This window comes from Triplophysa rosa, unplaced genomic scaffold (assembly GCF_024868665.1).
Source record: "Triplophysa rosa unplaced genomic scaffold, Trosa_1v2 scaffold228_ERROPOS557246, whole genome shotgun sequence".
Lineage (NCBI taxonomy): Eukaryota > Metazoa > Chordata > Actinopteri > Cypriniformes > Nemacheilidae > Triplophysa > Triplophysa rosa.
This window is the reverse complement of record NW_026634244.1, coordinates 1-23,494: the sequence shown is the minus strand read 5'-3', so window position 1 is coordinate 23,494 and position 23,494 is coordinate 1. Positions and strand designations below refer to the sequence as shown.

The 23,494-nt window shown below is 38.8% G+C and overlaps 1 protein-coding gene and 1 long non-coding RNA gene across 3 annotated transcripts in view; one reads left to right on the top strand and one right to left on the bottom strand.

Annotated features, from left to right (window-relative positions):
- Positions 1-3,480, bottom strand: part of LOC130550062 (uncharacterized) — a 47,261-nt gene extending 43,781 nt beyond the window's left edge. Inside the window, exon 1 of the long non-coding RNA XR_008962335.1 lies at positions 3,322-3,480. This is a non-coding gene — a long non-coding RNA (uncharacterized LOC130550062). The remainder of the gene's footprint in view (positions 1-3,321) is intronic.
- The window catches only part of myo1b (myosin IB), a 67,073-nt gene extending 45,567 nt beyond the window's left edge, over positions 1-21,506 (top strand). Inside the window, exons 5-7 of one of the 2 annotated variants that reach the window (XM_057327405.1) lie at positions 15,359-15,457; positions 19,496-19,599; positions 21,379-21,506. In XM_057327405.1, the coding sequence (XP_057183388.1) occupies positions 15,359-15,457; positions 19,496-19,599; positions 21,379-21,408 (233 nt within the window). In that variant the 3' untranslated portion in view covers positions 21,409-21,506. Of the gene's footprint in view, positions 1-15,358; positions 15,458-19,495 lie in introns of both variants that reach the window. The other variant, XM_057327404.1, reaches the window with a different exon arrangement.
- The last annotated feature ends 1,988 nt before the right edge of the window (positions 21,507-23,494 follow it).

The window sequence follows — 23,494 nt, the reverse complement described above, 5'->3', positions numbered from 1 at the left end:
AGCAGGGAGATGAATGGAAGATGGCCTTCAGTACCTCTAATGGCCACTGGGAATACCAGGTGATGCCTTTCGGATTGGCTAATGCACCGGCAGTATTTCAGGCCTTCATCAATGACGTTTTGAGAGAGATGTTGAACCGTTTTGTATTTGTCTACCTAGAAGACATATTAATCTTCTCCAACTCTTTACAGGAACACATTCTCCATGTTCAACAGGTCCTGCAGAAACTACTTGAGAATCAACTCTTCTTTAAACTTGAAAAATGTGAATTCCGTTTGCCACAAGTCTCCTTTCTAGGCTATGTGATTTCCCAAGATGGCATTCAGATGGAACCCAAAAAGTTATCTGCTATCATCGACTGGCCTCTACCCAAAACCTTGAAACAGGTACAGAGATTTCTTGGCTTCGCCAATTTTTATAGAAAGTTCATTCGTAACTTCAACGCGCGATTTCATCACCCATTTTCGCCCTCACTAAGGGATCCCCCACTAAGATCAACTGGACAGAGGAGGCACTCAAGTCTTTTGACAGGTTGAAGAAACTGTTCTGCTCTGCCCCTATCTTGTTACAATCAGAGTTACCTTTTATCATTGAAGTGGACGCATCCGAAGGGGGAGTCAGAGCGGTGCTCTCTCAGAGGTCAGTTACAGATAACAGAGTTCATCCATGTTCATTCTTTTCCAGAAGCCTGTCTCCGGCAGAAAGGAACTATGATGTAGGCAACCGCGAACTTCTGGCTGTAAAGCTTGCTCTCGAGGAGTCGCAGCACTGGCTCGAGGGACCCAAGCACCCTTTCGTTGTCTGGACGGACCACAAAAACTTATCGTATTTACAGCAGGCCAAACGTCTCAACCCCCGGCAAGCTAGGTGGTCCCTCTTCTTTACTCGCTTTAATTTTGTGATCTCGTTTAGACCAGGGTCAAAGAACACCAAGGCGGACACACTGTCACGGCAGTATGATAGTTCCCAGATGGACCGTTCCCCAGAATTCATCATTCCCAGAGAACACATCCTGGCACTGGTCCGCTGCTCCATTGAAGACACTGTGCAAGAGGCCCTACGGGGAATTAACTGTCCCGATGGGGTTCCACCAGGATGCCTATTTGTTCCCAAGAAAACAAGAGTCGAGGTCCTTCAATGGGGGCATGCCTCTCCCCTGGCTGGTCATTCAGGACCAGAGAGAACTTAAGAATTCATTCAGAGACTGTTCTGGTGGCCAGAGATGTTTAAAGGTGTCCGATCCTTTGCACAAGCCTGTTCAGTCTGTGCTAGACAGAAATCTTCAAACCAACGCCCAGCTGGCCTTCTTCATCCATTGCCCATCCCACGACGCCCCGGTCCCATATCTCCATGGACTTCATCACTGGTCTGCCCATGTCTGAAGGTAACATCGCTGTTCTGGTTGACCGCTTCTCTAAAGCTGCACACTTCATTCCATTCCATTCCATTCCATATGTGGAACTCCCCTTTGCTAAAGAGACTGCTGAGATTGTCCTCTAGCATGTTGTAAGAAATCATGGCATCCCCTTGGATATTGTTACTGACCGAGGCGTTCAGTTTATGTCTCGTTATTTGAAAGCATTCTGGTCTCTATTAGGCTCTTCTATTAATCTCTCTTCAGGGTTCCATCCCCAGTCAAATGCCCAGATGGAACAGGTCAACCAGGAGCTAGAGAAATACCTCTGCTGCTTCACATCCCACCAGCCATCTTCCTGGAGTCGTTTCTTGGTCTGGGCAGAACTGGCGCACAACACCCTACTCAGCTCTTCCACCGGTGTGTCCCCATTCAAATGGCAATTCGGATTTGAGCCAACATTATTCTTCAGTCAGGAAAGAGAGGTTGGAGTACCCAGTGGAGAGAGGTTTGTGGATAGGTGTAGAGCAATTTGGAGAAGGGCTCACATAGCGGTGAAACAGGCGGCCTTACGCAGCGTTGAAACACGTGGCCACCCGCTACAAGAAGTATGCTGACAAGAGGAGAGGAGGGGCCAAATATGTTACAAAGCACTTCTGAAAGTATAAGAAGTTTGTGCAATAGGAAATATAACGTACAAGCAAATCATTTAAAAGTACAAGGCAGCTCCAGTACAACGTTAAATGAAGAGAAACTTAGCATTCGATCACGCAAAATGTTAGTAGGCTACAGTTTCTGATTGTTTAAATAATATAATGGGAAAACACTTTAAACACTATAAAACACTTTATAATATTTTTTATTAATAAATAATTAACAAACATCATATAATGCTTAACAAATCATTAGTTAATTATGTTGCCATAGCTAGAAATATGAGATAATGTTCTTGTTAATTTTTACTAATGTAGTTTAGTTTAGTTTATTAATTTATAAAGCACATTTCAAACAACGGAAGTTGTAGCCAAAGTGCTGTACAGATATACAACAAGACTAAAATACAGCCAGAACCTGCATCCAGAGTGAGTAAAATATAATTTAAAGGAGAGGTTTCTTTCTACTTTTACACAAATGTAATATAAATCTTAGGGGTCCACAGAATGTGTCTGCGAAGTTTCACCTGAAAATACACCGCAGATCTTTTATTATACCATGCCCTAATTGCCCAGTTTTGCATGTGAGGAGAAACGCGCTGTTTTGGTGTGTGTCTCTTTAAGTGCAAATGAGCTGCTAGTCTCCGCCCCCTTTTCACAGAAAACTCAGCCGGGGCTTAGAGCCTGTGCTTCCATCGACAAAAGAAGGGTCACATAAAGCGAATGAGAAACGCTGTTTCCGTCTTTAAACACCAAACACATTGTTTTATAAAAGCGAACAGACTCCTAACAAAGGCGTCATGTTTTCTACATGCGAAATTACACATGACAAACCGGTCGCGTGTTTACAGACCATACACACTGCTTTCTATAAGTGAAAGTACCCATGACAGACCCATCGCGTGTTTACAGACCATACACACTGCTTTCTATAAGTGAAATTACACATGACAAACCGGTCGCGTGTTTACAGACCATACACACTGCTTTCTATAAGTGAAAGTACCCATGACAGACACATCACGTGTTTACAGACCATACACACTGCTTTCTATAAGTGAAGATACTCAAGACAAACTCATCGTGTGTTTACAGACCATACACACTGCTTTCTATAAGTGAAGATACTCAAGACAAACGCATCGCGTTTTGTGTAAGTGAAAGTAACGTTACACAAGACAATCCCGTTGCGTGTTTACAAGCCACCCACATTGCTTTCTTTGCGTGAATGGACAAACGTTTCACAATGACGTTTTACCTACTTTTAAGTTGCCATAGGTCCCTCAGGTCTTACTTAATAATAACGGTACTTACAATGTCTTTATTTGCAGCTTTGCCTCGTTCAGTCTGGTGGATTTCCATTGAAAACAAAATAAATCCATTGCTCTTCTGTCAGGCTGGGAACAGTGTTCTGTGCTGCTCTGTGCAGCCAACAACAGAACACTTAGCATGCTTTGCTTACTTTTGCCATGGTGTCGGAACTAATTCACATATGTCACTTGCGAAAACAAAAATGGCGGCAGCGCCATGGGTGGACACGTTCAGAAAAGGGGGTGGTAATATTATAATAAGAACGACTACCTACGTCAGAAAGCGAGCAAAATCTGAACGGCTCGTTTTCTCACAGGCTTGCAGAGATAGGCTCACGTAAACAAAGTTACTTGATTGTCATTTTTCACTTTTTCTGAGTTGGTAGATGCACCAGACACCCGATTATAGCACTTAAATTGAAAAAGTCAGATTTTCATGAAATGTCCCCTTTAAAACCTTCAACAACGCAGATTCAGTGCTATGCAGCTCCCTGAAACCAGACTGAAATTTGTCGAAAATATTAAAAGTACTCAGGTATGAGGAGATCTGATGGTAGACAACTTTTTACAAAACTTTGGAAATAAAGGACAGTATAGAAATCGGTCTGTAATTATTCAAGTCATGCTGATCTAAGTGAGGTTTTTTTTAACAAAGGCTGTACTGTAGCATGTTTGAATGTAGTAGGTACCACCCCATTGACCAATGAACTATTGACAATGGCGGTCACAGCTGGACTTAGAGCTCAGAAAACCTCTTTAAAAATATGTGAAGGCAAAACATCGGAAGGGCAAATTGCAATTGCATGAAGCTGTGAGGGTGACACCGATTGAAAAAGTGAAAAATCACTTTCACAAGGGGGCATTTCTGGTAGTGATAATGGTAACCTCTGGGAAGGAATATTAGAGCGAAGACCTTCAATTTTATTGATGAAATGAGTTGAAAACCGATCACACAGGTCAGTAGAATCCTCAGATAGAACACTAGAGGGGGATTTTAGGAGGGCATTAATTGTTCTGAAAAGAACCTTGGGCCTCTGAGAATTATGTGCAATTAAGTCAGACATATATTTAAACCGTGCCTCCCTAACTGCATTCTGATACTGCTTAAGACACTCCCTAAAAATGTCATATGATATCTGAAGTTTATCTTTCCTCTACCTACGTTCAGCACGCCTGCATTCTTTTTTGACCGTGCGAGTTGGACCATTTAGCCAGGGCTGCACTTTCTTCGTCACACTGGATTTTTGTAACCTCAGAGGAGCAATTGAGTCTAATGTACCAGTGCAAGTACTGTCAAAAAGGTTGACCAAATCATCAGGATGGACAGAGTAGGAAAGAGTCTCACCAAAGTTAAGAGTTTCGGAAGATAAATAAACATCAATAAAAGACCTAACAATAGAATAATCAAAACGCCTAAATAGACGCGGTGAATGATATGATTTAGAGTGAGTAACAGCCGATATTGAGTCAAAAACCACTGGATAATGATCAGAAATAACAGTGTCAAAAATTTCAAGATTAGTGACTGAAAAGCCAAGTGAGAAGACCAAGTCCAGGGTATGACCCTTCTGGTGTGTGGGTCCAGACACAAACTGTTCAAAATTAAAAGAGTCCATGATGTCTAAAAACTCTTTGACCAAAGGTTTAGACTGGCAACAGACATGAATATTAAAGTAACCCAGGATCAAAAAACTGTCATAGTGTGGCAACAGAGAAGCCAGAAGGTTAGATAATTCTTGTATAAAATCCTTATACCAATTAGGCGGTCTATACACCAGGGCACACAGTACGGGGATAGGGAGGTTAACCTTTAAGAGCTGCACCTCAAAGGTTTGAAAGTTTTCCTCAGGTAGAAGAATGCACTTAAAAGATTTCTTAAAAATTGTTGCTAATCCACCTCCACGACCAACAGGTTTTGGAGAATTAAAAAACAAGCAATCTGGAGGAACTAATTCCTTAAGAGCTGAGTAGTCACCATGGCTGAGCCAGGTGTCTGTTACAAAAAAGAAATCCAAACCATGTGCAGTAAAAAAGTCATTCAAAATAAAAGATTTGTTGGACAGAGATCTAGCATTTATCAATGCAAATTTAATCGGGTAGTCTGAGATCCGAGCCACTTCTGACAAAGATGTTGAGCGCGTTGAAATAAATTCCAGAGGTTTTAGGTTACAGAAGTTAGCTCCGCGTTCAGCGCACAAACTGGCACGAACATCACGAGAAGGAGACCAAAAAGAGGGTATGAAGATGTCAGCAGATGTGTGAGAAAAACTGACAGTACGACGTGAGCCTCGATGAATATAACGTGGGCGACGAGCAATCCCTAGCGCAACACAAAGTTTGTAAACTCCAGCTTCTAGGGGTGATGGCAGGTTCAAAGCACGGAGCCATTATACATTATACATTAGCACGGAGCCATTATAAAATGCGTAGAAATGGAGAAAAAACAGGTTAAAACATTCAGCCAAAAACAGCGCATCATTCACTCTGCCCGAACGTTTAGCGTTAGCCACAGTACCTCATAAAATAGAAAGGAGCAAAACTAGAGAGAAATGCTCCAAACTTTTTTAAAACCCAAAGGATAAAAGCGGGTAACAGACCAGCGAGAAAGTGGAAACTTACCCACGGGATGATACACTGCAAACCGGAGGGTTATTGAGGGATCGAGGGCTCACGAATTCAGCGGAGAAGGTTAGACGTTCAATCACAGATGCCAAAAAAGTGGATTCAGTACAAATCAAATTCAGTTCAAAACATGCTGCAGATGAGCAAAAAAGGGTTGCAAATATCCACAGAATCAAGGGAAGATCCAGCGCGATAAAACAAGGTAAAATGAAAATCACCGGAGAGCAGCGGCAGACAACCACGCCAGCGTTCACTACATCCGGTTCACTACTCGACAAGCAAAATTGCTAAGCAAAATGTAGCAAAATGAAGTTTTGCTTAGCATTATCTAATGATTAACAGATCATTATTTCATGTATATTGATATTGCAAATGTCATAAAACTTTCAATTCATATGATCATGCACTTTTAAAAAATCTTTAAATGATTTTGATATGGTTTAGAATGATTAAAAACATCATTCATAATTGATTAAGAAAGAGTATATAATTCCTAACAGATCATTAGTTAATATTTACATTAGGGCTGTCAATCAATTAAAATATTTAATCGCGAATAATCGCATGATTGTAATGAGTTAACTCGTGATTAATTGCAACTTAATCGCACATTTTTATCCACTCTAAATGTACAAATGTATGTTGTTTATTATTAGTGAAACCATACTCAATATAGAGCATGAAGACTAGACATGTTTCAAAGGTCATAGATGTTTTTCAAAATACTTGTACATGTCTATTAAACAAATTCCCATTACTTCTTTCTTTGCACTGAGCTATTTACTTACACAAGCATGTTTACATTTTCGCACAACAGGGCAGATCACTTCTTATACATTTATTGTAACTGAAACCACCTTAAACATAGAGCATAAAGAACATAGACATGTTTTTTTTTACTATTAAACACAAGGAAAAAAGAACATAGAAAAACCACAGGTTCCCATTACTTCCCTTTCTTTCCACCGAGTCAGTTGCTCAAACAGACAAGCCTGTTTACATTTTCAGATGACAGGGCAGCTCGCTTTTTCTGAACAACATGCCCTGACAGTGAAAACAGTCTTTCACAAGTTCCCGTTTTGTGATAGGTCAAACGTAGTGAGAGTTACTTTAGAAAATGTTAAGGACTCACAGTCGGGAGTGTAAAGTGTTTTTATATCGTAAAAACCCCATATCCTATACAAAACCTAAAAAAAATTTGACAATCTACAGTATATATCTTTGGAAAGCTGTATGTCTCTAGTTTTCAAGTCCTTTGTCGTTTTCAGATAGGATAAATGTAGAAAAAGTGTTAGTTGAAATGTCACCTGTACCACCGGTGGGCCAAAATTGTTATTACAATGAAAAAACACTGATTTTTCACATATAAAACTTGACAAACCATACATCACTGAAAACATAAAAGAACCCTGACAAACTATATATGATTGGAAAGCTCCAAGTCTCTAGTTTTAAAATCCTTTGTCCATTTTGTGATAAGATAAACATAGCAAAAGTGTTAATTTAAATGTCACCTGTACCATCGGTGGGACAAAAGTGTTATTACAAAGAAAAAACAATAATATTCCCATCTAAAACTAAAGACAAATTCAAAATCTATATATCGTTGGAAAGCTCTAAGTCTCTAGATTTCAAATCTGTTGTCCGTTTTGCAATAGGACAAACATAGTAAAAGTGTTAGTAGAAATGTCACCTGTACCACTGGTGAGCCAAAATTGCTATTACAAAACAAAACACTAATTCTCTACAAAACCTGTAAACCTTGACAAACCAAATATCACTATATATTAATCTATATATCATTGGAAAGCTCTAAGTCTCTAGTTTTCAAATCCTTTGTCCGATTTGCGATAGGATAAACATAGCAAAAGTGTTAATTAAAATGTCACATGTACCACCGGTGGGACAAAAGTGTTATTACAAAGAAAAAAACAATAATATTCCCATTTAAAACTAAATAAACATTGATAAATTATATATCTTTGGAAAGCTGTATGTATCTAGTTTTCAAATCTTTTATCCGTTTTGCGATAGGACAAACGTAGTAAAAGTGTTAATTGAAATGTCACCTGTACCACCGGTGGGCCAAACATGGTATTACAAATAAAAAACTGTAATATTCTCTTCTAAAACTAAATAAATATTGAGAAACTACAGTATATATCACTGGAAAGCTCTCGGACTGTAGTTTTAAAATCTTATTTTCTGTTTTGTGATATTAAAATTTGTCACAAGTATGCAGCAAAGAAACAAATTAAAAGCCACATCACGAGTTATGGCCTTTTCTATAAAAAGTTAAAACAGACATCTACAATCATATAAAGTTTTTATGCCAATTATTCCTCCTTACATATATTCTACCATTTGTCCAATAAAATGTATGGTTGATAATCAGAAATATAGTACACCCTTATAAATTTACCCAGTATCAGTAACGACATTCATGCCACACACCTAAGTATGCAGGAAATACCGGTGGGGAACAAAGAAAAAGATACAGAAAGTGCCACAAAAAAATCATTTGCTCTCAATGTAATGATCCTTTCTGTTTCCTTCCTGGAAGAGATTGCTTCCATGACTGGCATGAAGAAAATGATTTGTAATGTAATGTAAAAGTGTGTAAATAGTTTTATAAAAATATGTGGAAATACTTGTTTGATGAGTTTGTTGTTTTAACCCTATTAGTTATTAGGGTTCGAGAGCGAAGCTCTAGAAACCTATTGTATTTGTATGTTTTATTCTTCTTTTTATTATTCTTCCCTAAAACTGATCGGGCAGCCCAAACCGTAAGGCCGACAGAGCTGAGACTCGGTCAGATGGTAGTAGTCTTGCTCGCTACTCCGAAACACGGAACCAGCCATATCGGCCCATAGGTGGCGCTATAGCGATGAAAATCGCGTTTTCGCTCGTGACGCCTAAACCGATTGTCGCACAACCAAGTGTCTGGCATCATTAGAATCCTTGGCTCAAAACTTAAAAAACGTATATCTCCGATTTCATTTCCGGTATGCAAATTTTTCCGCTAATTTGCATTTTATGCAAAAAAAAAAAATCGAACTAGTCCCTGGTTTTATGCCCGATCGGAACCAAACCAACGCCGATGAATTCTGTGGAGTGTGAATGTAAATAATTATTGAAAAAAAGTTGAAATTTCGATTCACGGTCGCTAGGCGGCGCCAAAAAACATGATGTGGGAGGAGCCAATTTCACTAAAATGCTAATAACTCATGAACGTTTTGAGATTTCGTCATGGGGCTTGGAAGGCATGTGTATACCCTCAGTCCGGGGTCACTGTAAAAAAATTACGGCGTTCGGCCACTAGGTGGCGCTATAATACGAATTAACTCGAAAATGGCTATAACTACGCGACCGTTTGCCCGATCGACTTATTGTTTGGTATGTTATCTCGTTTTGTCATGTCCCATGCGTATACAAAAGGACGTTGGTGTATCTCAAAAAACTTGGCCGCCATCGGCCAATGAAGTTTGAGCACTCATTACACCGGGTTAACGGAGGCCGATCGGAACGACACTCGCTGGGCTTATTCTACTCGTGGTCTTGAAGGTCTGTAAGAAAAGTGAACTCATTCGGCCACCAGGGGGCGAAATAATAATTTTAGAGTACATAAACAATTGTGTATCACGTGACATTTGACATATACCCAAACTCTTTATATCATATGATAGGACTGCTCTTTCTGAACAACTTTGCCTCTGGAACCACTTCTGTCAATCGAACGGTTCGTGACTTATTGCCGATTATGTTAAAACCTACTTTCGCGAACTAGTCGTAGGTTTGTCAACCGATCGGAACCAAACCATTACAGATGACTTCTCTGGCGTGTGAAAGTAAATAATTATTGAAAAAAAGTTGAACTTTCCTTTCACGGTCGCTTTGGGGCGCCAAAATTTAAAAATGGGCGGAGCCTATTACATTCAAATGGCCATAAATCCAGAACGGCTAAACATATCATCATGGGGCTCGGAAAATAAGTGTAGACCATCACTCCGAGGTGACCTACAAAAGCCCGCGGCGTTTGGACACTAGATGGCGCTATAACAATAAAAATGGCAAAATTGACGCGTCTTTTGTTGCCTAAATGATTGAGTATCACGTGATATTTGATATTTACACAAACAGTTGACATCATATCATAGCTCTCCTAATTACAAACAACTTTGCCTCTTGAACCATTGATGTCGATCGAACGGTTCGTGAGTTATCGGTGATGATGTTTAAAACATACTTTTACAAACTAGTCCTAGGTTTTTCAATCAATTTCACATTTTCCACCACAGGACAATTCTCTGGACTCTCTAGATCAATAATTATCAAAAACATGTTGAGTTTTTTTATTTGTGTGATCATAACAGGGACCTTTATTATATTAACGTGAAAAATATACCTGAAAGCTCGCTACACGTTAACAAATCAACCAACTGACTTGCCATTAAGTACTATCAAACATCTTATGACACAAAACAAGCATGCAAAATGTGAAAAAGGTGAAATATCATTCATTTAAATTGATTTTTTATACATGTCTATAATAAATATATAATTTGCTAATCGAATTGCTAATCAGCCAGTAACATGGCAGCAACTCAATCCATTTTGGCATCTAGACGTGGTGAACACCTCTTGCTGAACTTCAAACCGACCATCACATGCCACACCCATGTCAACTAAACAAGTTAACTTAGCAACCATCAAGCTAGACCTATATCTCTGCAATAAAACATCATAGACACAGTGGGGTTATTTCGTTTGAATTGTGGCTTGGTGTGTTATCAATTGGCAGGTGCCATGCCACACCCATAGCAACTAAACAAGTTAACTTAGCCACCATTAAGCTAGACCTATATATCTGCAACAGAACATCATACAGACATGGGAATTGGTTCATTTCACTCCTCCCTTAGGTATTATTGGTTCAAACCTGTTTTTGTATATGACTGTAAGCAGGCGAAGTCTGTATTAACTGTTACTGACCATTTCTGTCATTTTCCTGGTTGTGGGGGAGTTTCGTCCATCGTGGGTGTATTAGGGTGCGTGTCCTGAGCCTACTCGAGGAAGGCAGAGCTTTACACAAACTATTGATATCAAACGATAGATCTCCTCATTCAAAACAACTTTGCCTCTTGAATCATTGATGTTGAACAAACGGTTCGTGAGTTAATGGTGATGATGTCAAAAACATACTTTTGCGAACTAGTCGTAGGGTTTTCAATCAATTTCACATTTTCCACCACAGTACAATTCTCTGGACTCTCTAGATCAATAATTATCAAAAACATGTTGAGTTTTTTTATTTGTGAGACCATAACAGGGTCCTTTATTATATTAACGTGAACAATGTACCTGAAAGCTTGCTACACCTTAAAAAATCATCCAACTGACTTGCGATTAAGTGCTATTATACATCTTATGACACAAAACAAGCATGCAAAATGTGATGCTCATCGGAAGACGTATGCCTTCAAAACAGTCAAAAAGGTGAAATATCATTCATTTAAATGGCTTTTTATACATGTCTATAATAAATATATAATTTGCTCATCGAATTGCTAATCGGCCAGTCACCTAGTCGACGATGGCAAACGTACCTTAGAGGCCTGACTGCTCGAACCCGATGATTGCTGCTTGCAGCTATATTTATAGTTGGTTTTATTATAATTAGTTAATTGTTTTATTATTATATGTTCATGTAAAAACTATGTATACCCTCTTTGAAATGTTTTAAAAACATGTGTTCAATTCTATGAATAAAAAATGTCTCAACGTGGTGTGAAATCAAGTGGTATCCAAGTTTCTCTGGTTCACCATTTAGGCATGAACTCCACCTAGTGGCAAAAGTTTGTATTGGACTTTAAACTATTATAGTGACTTCATTATTGGGTCTATCAGTTTCAAATTTGAAACAAAACATGTTAAGACTTGTGGCTTTGATATTATGGCATTTTTAGGGGAAATCATTTTTTTTATATAGCGTTTTATATAGGTTGTATTGAAAATTGAAGGTTGTAGGTTGTAAGTTGTATTGAAAAATTATTTTTAGTCAATTGAACTTAAACTGATAGAACTTTTTTTAGTGCATGTTGTTCAACTGCAGTAAATTTCATTAAAAGTGTCTTCTTTAAAACGAGACCAAGATTAGCTGTCTAGACCAAAGTGTTCCAGAGTTAAACTAATTTAAAGTTGAAATCACCTTTAAGCCCCACACTTAAAGAATGGTGCCGACATCTAAAGGGTTAAACTTAATCATGTATGCTGGGTCATCTTCTGGGACCTCCATCACACGTGACAGGTGACACAATGCTGGCAGCACAACTGAGTATGAAACAAACTTCTCTCCTCCTGGTAGTTCACTCACATACCTACAATAATCGAGAAAGGCATTTTAGTTTGACATAAGACATAATGAGTCTCTCACTCACTTTCAGTCTCTCACTCTCACTGACTCACACGTGTACACACACACATGCAGGCACAACACACATGCCTATACGATGCACATGCACGACATATACACACACACACGCACTACACACACACACACACACACACACACGGCACACACTTACTTTGATTGAGAAACAAACATAATGAGATTTACCTGCAGTGCTCCAACCTCTTCAGTTTTTCCAGTTCAGCTGCTGTTGGCATGTTGATGTTGCTTGCATGTAGGGCCAGTGGATCTTTTAATGGTTCTTGATTTCTTTGAATACACTTTATCATTTCCAGGGTGCTGTTTCATCTGGTTGACACCTCTTGTGTGAGTGACTCTTTCTTTTGATGATGTGAAACTTGCTGCTGTTCGAGCTCGGCTGCGTTTGAAGGGCTATGCTTGAAAAGGCATATTTTGCCAGGCTGTTCTTGAGTGAAACTGTGATAGCTCGGTGGAGGCTGTGTGCAATGCAAGGCATATGCTCGGAAGCTGCCTGGCCGTGGCAATCATGTTGCATGCACTATCGGTGGTTAGTGTGCTAATTTTGAATTCAATATTCCACTGTCTGGCTACCTCCAGAAAGTGCTCAGCGCAAATGTCAGCATAGTGCCTCTCGTCTGTCTTCATGACGGTCAAAGCATACGACCGTAGTTTCCAGTGTTTGTCAAAATAATGAGCCGTGACCCCCAGGTAGCTATGGTTACTGAGGAAAGTCCAGTAATCTCCGGTGAGGTGGAATGCACCTAGGTTGAACACCGCCTCAATATCAACGACTACTTCTCTAGCCCCGCCCACTGTTTTGAGCATGACAGTACTGAAGTAACACACGTTGCGCGGAACCAGATAGAGCGAGCAAGCAATAAACATGCCATTAAAGATCACAAAATATTGTGGAGTCAGTGCCTGGTTGTGGAAGAACACAGTTGCTGCATAACCTTCCTTGGATTCCGACATTAGTAATGCGTGGTTGAAGTTTATTTTTAAAGATGTTCTAGCTCACGTGGGTAAAACATTACCGCAGATTCCTTTGTGAACAAGGCAGAGGTCGATGATGGATTTGCGGAGAGACTAAAATAAAAAAACAGTGCTGTGCCGTCAATATTGGATCCAATAGGAATGGCGCAGCAATCTTATGTGAGTACAACATTTTTTGTACTATTCGTCACTATTGCTTTGTTAGAGATCGCTTGATATGCCCTGAGCCCTATTCGCATTGTCTGTGATCTTAAGCCAGTGCGAATCGGCCATGTCATGTAATTTGTAAAGTAAAAATTCCCCCACAAATGACCTACCATATTTTGTTGAACACCGAGGTCCTGTGATAATATTTAATATATTAGTCCCATGCGAATCTGCATCTCTGTTATTTGACTGGGCTCATATATCATTTTCAAGGTTTTATCCACCGTTTGCAAATAATGGAGGCTGTTTTGAAGTGTTTTGGTATTATTTTGGGTGCTGGCTCATATCCATAAGTTACCGGGAGTACCCGTTTGTTTATTTATCTCGTATCTTGAGATTCGCAATCGCGGTGATCTTATGTTCGGTTCGTGATCACGGGGCTCAAATGCTGACAGGTACGGATATCATTAAACACCATACAACTATAGGCTATACAAACTATTCGCAAAGCCTTGCCATCACATCCGGGAAATAAGTCCGTAAAAGCCTTGCCATCACATCCGGGAAATAAGTCCGTAAAAGCCTTGCCATCACATCCGGGAAATAAGTCCGTAAAAGCCTTGCCATCACATCCGGGAAATAAGTCCGTAAAAGCCTTGCCATCACATCCGAGAAATAAGTCAGTAAAAGCCTTGCCATCACATCCGGGAAATAAGTTAGTAAATTTAAGTACAATCACAGGCTTCATTTATCCCGTGCGAATGTGCCACATGAAATACAGATGTGAGGAGGTAATTTATAAATCACACGAGGTCCCCAGATAATACTAACCCTGTGCGAATAGGGCAAATGTGTAACCTAGCATTACGTCTCTAACCAAATTCACAGAAGGCTCCAACTAAGTTTACCACGCAAACTGCTGTACAATCATAGCAGTGGGTGTTTACTTCCAAGTCTTCATGGCGGAACGCCCATTCAAACCGATCGTTTGTCAAGTTGGCCTCAAAACCCGGGTAGAAAATAGCCTATTACTTATTGATTTTGATGTTTTTGAATGTAAAAACCACGCGAACTTCATAAGTAGACCTCATACAATAGTATAAAACAATAAACAATCCCAGTTCATGACACCTTTAAATTAGATTATGAAAAATGATGTAGATGATGTTTCATTAATAAATGCCACCTGCAATCTCGCCTATACAAGGGAGTTTCGAATTTATGCGTGTATAATGTTCCATTAGCCAACCCCTCTGTCCACCACATGTCTCTGTCTCCTCAGTGCCCTCACAAGCCCCTAGTGGCAGCTCCTAAGCACTTAAGACCTCTCGAGCTGTCTTAAATAACTGGGAGAGTAAGAGTGATTCTTAGCTTTAAGAAATTTGATAACTTGCTTTTATACTTCAGTTTGGAAGTATGAGTAAATAAATACTATATTTCATGAATTATCAGCACTTAATACTAAAATGGCACTTTGAGAAGCTTGATAAATACGGGCCCAGAACTCCATGTGGAGCACCAGCTGTTAGCACACTCCTTGTGCAGAAATCTCACTTATTACAAATAATGGCAAAAGGAATGTTTAGAAATGTAAACTGACATTTACAATAAAACATATAAATAAGTGACTTTAAACCATTTTAGGTTAAAAAAACAAACATGCCTAATTTGCACTTTAGGGTATTTATTTTAAATATAAAATATTTATCATAATGCTTATAAACTTGCAGCTACAAGCATACAGTAATATATATAATTATAAATTTTATATAATTTTTTTCATCTTTGAGTTTTTTTGGTAATAAAAATCTCATAAAATGCTCTGTGCATTGATATGTTTTTTTCACAGATCTTTTGGAAAAATCCCGTGTAGTAAACCAGCCCAGAGGAGAGAGGAATTTCCACATCTTTTACCAACTGCTTTCTGGGGCATCAGAGGACACACTCTGTAAGGGACCAAATACAGATATTCATGTGATTTCTTCAGGCTTTGATTTCAGGCATCAAAGGGTGGAGCTAAAAAACGAATACCAAGTCAAGTTTGCATTAAACAAACAGAATGAATATGGGTATAGCCCTAATAAATATAAAATAGAGAAAGTTAAATCAAATACAAACATACACACATATATGTACAGGTGCTGGTCATATAATTAGAATATCTGCTCAGCACTGCTCAGGTGTTATGAGAGCCCAGGTTGCTCTGATAGTGGCCTTCAGCTCTTCTGCATTGTTGGGTCTGGCATATCGCAGGAAGATGCGATATGCCACAGAGCTGAAGGCCACTATCAGAGCAACCTGGCCTCTCATAACACCTGAGCAGTGCCACAGACTGATCGACTCCATGCCACGCCACATTGCTGCAGTAATTCAGGCAAAAGGAGCCCCAACTAAGTATTGAGTGCTGTACATGCTCATACTTTTCATGTTCATACTTTTCAGTTGGCCAAGATTTCTAAAAATCCTTTCTTTGTGTTGGTCTTAAGTAATATTCTAATTTTCTAAGATACTGAATTTGGGATTTTCATTAGTTGTCAGTTATAATCATCAGATTAAAAGAAATAAACATTTGAAATATATCAGTCTGTGTGTAATGAATGAATATAATATACAAGTTTCACTTTTTGAATGGAATTAGTGAAATAAATCAACTTTTTGATGATATTCTAATTATATGACCAGCACCTGTATATACATACAAATAATGTATGCACACAAACTGTATATGTAAGCATTATATACTACATTATACAGTATCTCACAGAAGTGTGTACACCCCTCACATTTTTGTGGAACCTGTCCTGTTAAACCGCTGTATGGTCTTGGCCACCATGCTGCAGCTCAGTTTCAGGGTCTTGGCAATCTTCTTATAACCTAGGCCATCTTTATGTAGAGCAACAATTCTTTTTTTCAGATCCTCAGAGAGTTCTTTGCCATGAGGTGCCATGTTGAACTTCCAGTGACCAGTATGAGAGAGTGAGAGCGATAACACCAAATTTAACACACCTGCTCCCCATTCACACCTGAGACCTTGTAACACTAGAGAATCACATGACACCGGGGAGGAAAAATGGCTAATTGGGCCGAATTTGGACATTTTCACTTAAGGGTGTACTCACTTTTGTTGCCAGCGGTTTAGACATTAATGGCTGTGTGTTGAGTTATTTTGAGGGGACAGCAAATTTACACTGTTATATACAGTAAGCTGTACACTCACTACTTAGTTTACATTGTAGCAACGTGTAATTTCTTCATTGTTGTCACATGAAAAGATATAATAAAATATTTACAAAAATGTGAGGGGTGTACTCACTTCTGTGAGATACTCTACATTATAGCGAACTAAACTCATGGTATTATTGCAAGTCTGTCAGCAGCTTCCAAGTGAGCAAGCTCAGAGTGACAGTAGCAAGGATCCAAATTTAAAATATAGCTCCATGCAGCAATTACAGGGCCAAGCCCTGAAGATGCAGCAAGCACAGAGCAGAGCCAAAGTAGCATGAAGCAACAAGAACAAAAATGGCACATACAGAACATATGTGAAAAACAAACAGGTTGATAAGAATAGGTGAGAATGAAATCAAAGTGAAGACTTACACCCTGTTTACACTAGATGCGAGCGACGTGCAAACCATTGATTTGAGAAATGTGCTACATGGGATTCCAACCCACAACCTTAAAGTCAAAGGCATGTGTTTTATCAGGTTTCGCCACTCACTTGACCTAGTGCACCCAAGCTGGTTAGGAGAGCTTCAGAGCTCCAGTGAGCAAAACTGGGCAAATCACTGAAGGTGCAACAAAAAAACATAACAAAAATACAATGTACATGAAAAACAGATAGCATAAGTGAGAATTAACTCATATTGAAGACTTCGTATTTTAAAGGCTGGGTAACCGATTTCTGAAAATGGTTGTTGTTATTTGAAATCGACAACTAAACACACTACTACCAAAAAGGAACATGCCCCTCACTGCATTGCTCTTCCCTCAAACGTGCTGTGCAATGCAGGCTGATTGGCTACAAGTTTAGGTACTCGGCCCGACTCAGTTTTCTAAAGCATTTTCGGACATCGGTTACCCCACCTTTAATGTACTACGTTATATACACCCAGACTAGTTTATTATGAATGAAAAATAATGGCACAGGCACAGACAACTTTAGAGATGTATTTCTCAAAAATGGCAGCAATATAAAAAATATTTTCAGTAATTTCTGTGCTGCTCAATCCAAATATTATACAATTTAAAAGTTATAAGCATTTTTGTAAAAATCTTTAAAATTTATGAATGCTAGGTGGCGCTGTCTTTAAACTTCACTGTTACGTTCTAGACACTAATTCACAACTTACCAAATTGGCTGCAGATATGTCACACCGTTTAAAAGGCAAATTTCACAATGGTGGACAAGCAGTTCATCCAATCCTTGCAGAAGATGTGGCATGACCAAAGGTCATGATTTTCTGACAAACATTTCCAAAGTTATAAGGAAAAATAACTATTTTTGATCGAAATATGGCCAAAATACAGCCTCACAACCAATTTTATGTCAACATCCTTAAATTTGTGACGTCATAACTTTTGAGCAAAGACAAAAATCTAATTTCCTTGTGGCTTGGTCCAAAGATTATATGAATCAAATTTCAGACCAAGGGGTTCAAAAGTTACAGCCATATGAAAAGTGAAATTTTGAACTGGTAGCGCTATAGAGTCAGATGACTATTGAGGATCACCACTATGAGTGTGCCAAATTTCATAATTTTCCTACGGTTCATATACTGTAGCTGTCATAGACTCCCATTGGGGAGGAAGAAGAAGAAGAATACTAGTAGAAACAATAGGGGCTACAACGCCTTTGGGGCTTGGCCCCTAAAAAAAACAAGCAATCTGATAAACCACCTGGAAAATTTTTTAATAAAGTATCTCAGTGTTCTAATATTTTATTGTGGTTCATCTCCCCTCTTTCATAATGCCTTTATTGTGTAACCATTTGATCTTTTGCTCAAATATTAAGAAAAAAACTCTGCTCTTATTGGAAACAAACAATTGCAAACGAAGCCCATTTGAAGCCTCCTGGCAGAAGCAATCAGGTGTTCACTTAATATCTATTGTCCATAATGCCAAGTATCTTAACATGATGTCCAGGTCCTCTGGCAGAAAAACAGCTCCAAAACATTTAGACCCACCACCATATTTAACTGTGGGCATGAGTTACTTTTTCTCATGGCTACCTCTCTGCATGAGCCAATGGTGTTCATTGGCAAAAAGCTCTATTTTGGTTTCATCTGACCATAGAACCTGATTCCATTTGAAGTTCCAGTAGTGTCTGGCAAACTAAATATGCTTGAGAGTAAAGGCTTTTTCTAGGAACCCTTCCAAATAATTTATGGTGATATATGTGACATCGGATTTAAGTTTTGGAAAAACGTTGACCCCTCGACCCAACTAAATTCTGCAGTTTCCAGTTGACTGGAATTTCTTATTTTTGCTCTGATGGTGAAAATGGGCATTTTCATGGATTTTCAAATTTTTTATAGCCACTTCCTATTTTGTGAAGCTCAACAACCTTTGCCGCACATCACAACTATGTTCTTTGGTTTTTTTGGTCTTGCTCATTCTGATGAATGATATACAGTTTTGGATTATGTATTACCTCATATTTATATCCCTGTAAAAAAATATACCCCTGCGCATATGAATTTATAGCGGTGCCAATAATAATGGCACATGTATATTTAACAGTTATTTGTTTTTTGATAAAACTGTGTTGTATTGCAATTGTTTGTTTTCAATGAGAGCTGATGTTTATTTCTTAATATTTTGAGCAAAAGGCTTAAACAATAAAGACATTTTTTCACAGCCTTTTGATCAAAGATGCCAAAATTAATGGAGAGCACTGTATATTGTAGTCTTTTGTAGCCCATTCATGTAGACAGGAACTATATTTGTATGTTTGTTATATGCATAGATAAAAGTCTTCTTCTTTCAGACAAATTGAAGCTGGACAGAGACTTTAGCAAATACAACTATCTTAGCCTGGATTCTGCAACGGTCAATGGACTGGATGATGCTACAAGTTTCAGAACTGTTAGGGTAAGTTTGCTTCATAGCTGTGTACTCAGCTGGGTCCTGTCACAGCATGTGAAGCATCGACACAGATCAGTTATGGCAGTTTTACATAGGATGCCTGAACAGAGCGTTTACATGAGCAAAGTGAAGGGAGAGCCTATGTGCAAATTCTCATTAAGTTATTTTATATACATTAATAAGCAAAACCTCTTTAAAAACGTCATATGGAAGCTTATTTTACTGACAATGTAGATTATATAACTTTGATTTTATGCTCTTTGTGATCCATGTATAGTTAAACCTAAATTTATTCAGACACCTTCAGCATTTTTCACATTATCACAGTTTATTCACTATAGTTTAGAAAATTCTAATAAAATATGGCAAGAACTCAGAGTTAAACTGTGTCAGAACAAATTCATCTTGATAATGTCAGATATTGTAGCTTTAATAGAAAGGTATGTAATGGATTAGGTTGAATAGCTGTCAGCTGTTAAATTTAAAGGAGGAAGTTCACCCAAAAATCAACTTTGTGGGATTTTTTTCCACTCACCCACATGACGGTGTCTCCGAACTTTCCTGTACCTCAGTGGTAATAGCATTGCGTTAACAACACAAGGTTGTGGGTTCGATCCCAGGGGATTGCACATACCTATGTATACATGTATAGGATAATGCAATGTAAGTCGCTTTGGATAAAAGCGTCTGCCAAATGCATAAATGCAAATGTCAATGATCCGAGAGATTTCCAGGCCTCCTCATTGACATCATGGTGTCAGTTTTTGCAAAGGTCCAGAAAAGTACTAAAGACATTGTTACATTGGTCCATCCGCGCATAGTGGCTCAGTTGAATTTTTTTGAAGCGACGAGAATGCTTTGTGCGAAAACAAACCAAAATACCGACTTTAATCGATATATTCTCCTCTGTCTTGTCAGTGTATGGCGCGCGTTCACGAGAGCACTTCTTCGTCTTCTTGGACGAGAGCACTTTGACGCCAACCCAGTCTCACGGCAGTTCGTGATATAGTCACGAAATTTAATCTATTGGTTCGTGTTGGTGGACACGAATTTCCCTCATTTTTCGTGTCACTCACCACGAATTTCTATCTAATGTATTTCAATAGGAAAAGTCTTTCGTGACCTCCACCACGAACATAACCCGTAACGCGAACTTGCATTGTTGGTTGCGGTGCTCTTCCAAGCCAAATCAGGGTCCAAGCAAGGTCATCGGGATTTCCCGGTGCTCCCAATTGCTAGTGAAAATGAAATACAGCCTGAATCATTATCCCACGGAACAGAACAGCCCGGATTTAAAAAAAATAGCCACTGGCACGCTTTTCTTATACTTTTCATACAGAGGACGCGCGTTCAATGCAAACGCGCAATCAGTTGCTGTGGGAACATAATTCTCAGTCGTTTCTGTGAAGGACCAGACACATTTGAAACTCATTGTCAACACAGTTGGCTATACACACGTCAGGGTCGAACACCTTACATTGCCATTATTTAGAATAAACTCTTACTACACAAAATAAAAATAAATCAACTAAAAGATGTTTAAATTGTTTTTCAATTAATCTTTTTAAATATTTCCCTTGCCGCGGGGCTCCCTAGAGGGCGGAGCCCCGCCCAAAAGACGGCTCTGGCGGTCATACATACAAATATACGAGACTGCGTTAATTAGAGACACACACATTTATTACAGTATGTAAATGATAAAATATATATTCTGCCTTATTCTCTGATAAAAATTGGGGGGGGGTTACATTTGGCATTTCTGTCAGTATTACCCATGATCCTCAGCCTCCGGAGCTAGGCCGCAGCCGCGGGTGAATTCTTCTCATTGCGCGCTCAAACCACAGTCCAGGTAAGTTACGAGCTAATTACCAATGATCACGTTTTGTTTAAATGTTGTAATTGATGCCTTTCTTTGCCATAATTCTGTTTGAATCATAAAATCCAATTTTGTAGGTGCTTGCTAGACCTAAACATTGATACAAAATCCTTTGCATACTCAACACAAGTTGTGAACTGTGACTTTAAAAATATAGTGCATGCATCTAACCTTCACAAAGGCATTCATAAAATGAACCTATCTTCTGAAGGTAGTCCTGGGCATAGGAGGAGAGTATGCAGCGAGGGGTTAATATTTCACACTTGTTTTCTTTCTTTTTGGTCTCCTTGCCAAGAAGGAGAACTGTCTTGTATCCAATGGCATGGAGTTTTTCAAGCTGCAATGACAACATTTTGTATTTGCTGTTTACTGTAATGTAATAGAAATACAACAGCAAAAAAAACTAAGCTTATTAGTTATTGAGAATATATAACATTATTGATGAATGCATACAGGTTAATGCGATTCAGGATTTTTTACTTTATGGTCAATTTAGCTTTTGTATAACCAAGTACGTGCAACCAAGAAAGGCTCATACAGCAGAAGGAAAAAACAACTCTTCTATATACAGTAGAAAAAAAGCAAAAAGATGAATCTGAAACCATGAGGGTATCATAGAACTTTTTGCAACATTAGTAGCTCAGACTACATTGGCAAGATTGTGTAACCAATGTACAATTGGACAGTGACAATCTACAGATTTATTCAAAATAAGAACCTTTGTGATTATATGGCCAAATGGCTGAATGCTCCACATACATTTACAGCTGATATGTGCACATTGTAAAGAGCTTTAAACACTACAGTATGAATGTAGTAGAATGAATGCAGTCCATTTGTTATTTCTCATACCCTTGATAAGACAGTTTGATTACTATATTGCATCTGTGATTCTATCATTAATGCATGTCTCTGCTTTTTACATTTACCGTCTAATGCGATTTATTAAATGATACATTTCAAGTGTTTTAAGTGCCCAAATGGTAATATATGATTCATTGGATGAAAAAAAAAAAGTCATGCTTAAAGCGGTCATATGACAGGCTAAAACGAATATTATCGTTTGTTTTATATTGTGTAATGCAATGTGCTTTATACACGATTTAGGTTAAAAAACCTGTTTTTTCACACCTGTGCATGTTTGTATCTTCTCTTTGCCCCGCCTTTCTGAAACACGCAGATTTTAACAAAGCTCATCGTGTGAAAAGCGGTGTGCTTGATTGGCCAGTACCCAGTGCGTGTGATTGGCCGAATACTGCAAGTGTGACGGAAATGTAACAACTCTTACCATATTGGAACATCAGGTTCCTCTTCAATTGTAGTGACAGCTGATAACGTCACCGGCACCGTGTGAGTTCAAGCCCGAATATGATTCAGAAAATGCATTTGATTAAGTAGATTATCAACTTTGCCAGTGCGACTTTGCCAGCAGAGCGTTACTGGTCGGTAAGGTTTTATTTGAAAAAAAAACGATTAGGCTTAACAATTAGCTAACTATAGCTAACTTCTTGAACAGCCTTTGACGCCGTGTCTCGCCGTGTCCAGCTCCCGATGGATTCAGCCTCCTAAATATAAAACCATTTCTACATTTGTGATCGTAGGACCGACAAAAAAGCTTACGTTTGAATAGTCAGTTGCAAATTCTTTAATAATGAAAACATACTTACAGGCTGTGAGTGAGAAGCAGCAGACTTTCCTTACAAAGTTGGATTTGCCCCACTTTTTAGAAACAGCCTTTGTGCACAACCAGGTGTTAATGAGCTGCACACACTCGGATCTTGGAGTTGTGCTGTTTTGGAACAGTGTTGTAAATAAAACTAAACCACTGATTTCTAATCGTGTCCTCGTTTGGAAGACCCAACTAAGTAGTTTTCCTTTTGTAATGAAACGCAGCGTCTCCACGACATGGCGGCAGCAACAACAACAGTACAGCGGGGATAGACACGCCTTCTTTCTTTGCGTATACATTTTGGGCGGTGTTCTTCAACGCTTCTCATCGAACTGATGTAGAAATGTGGGGGCGTG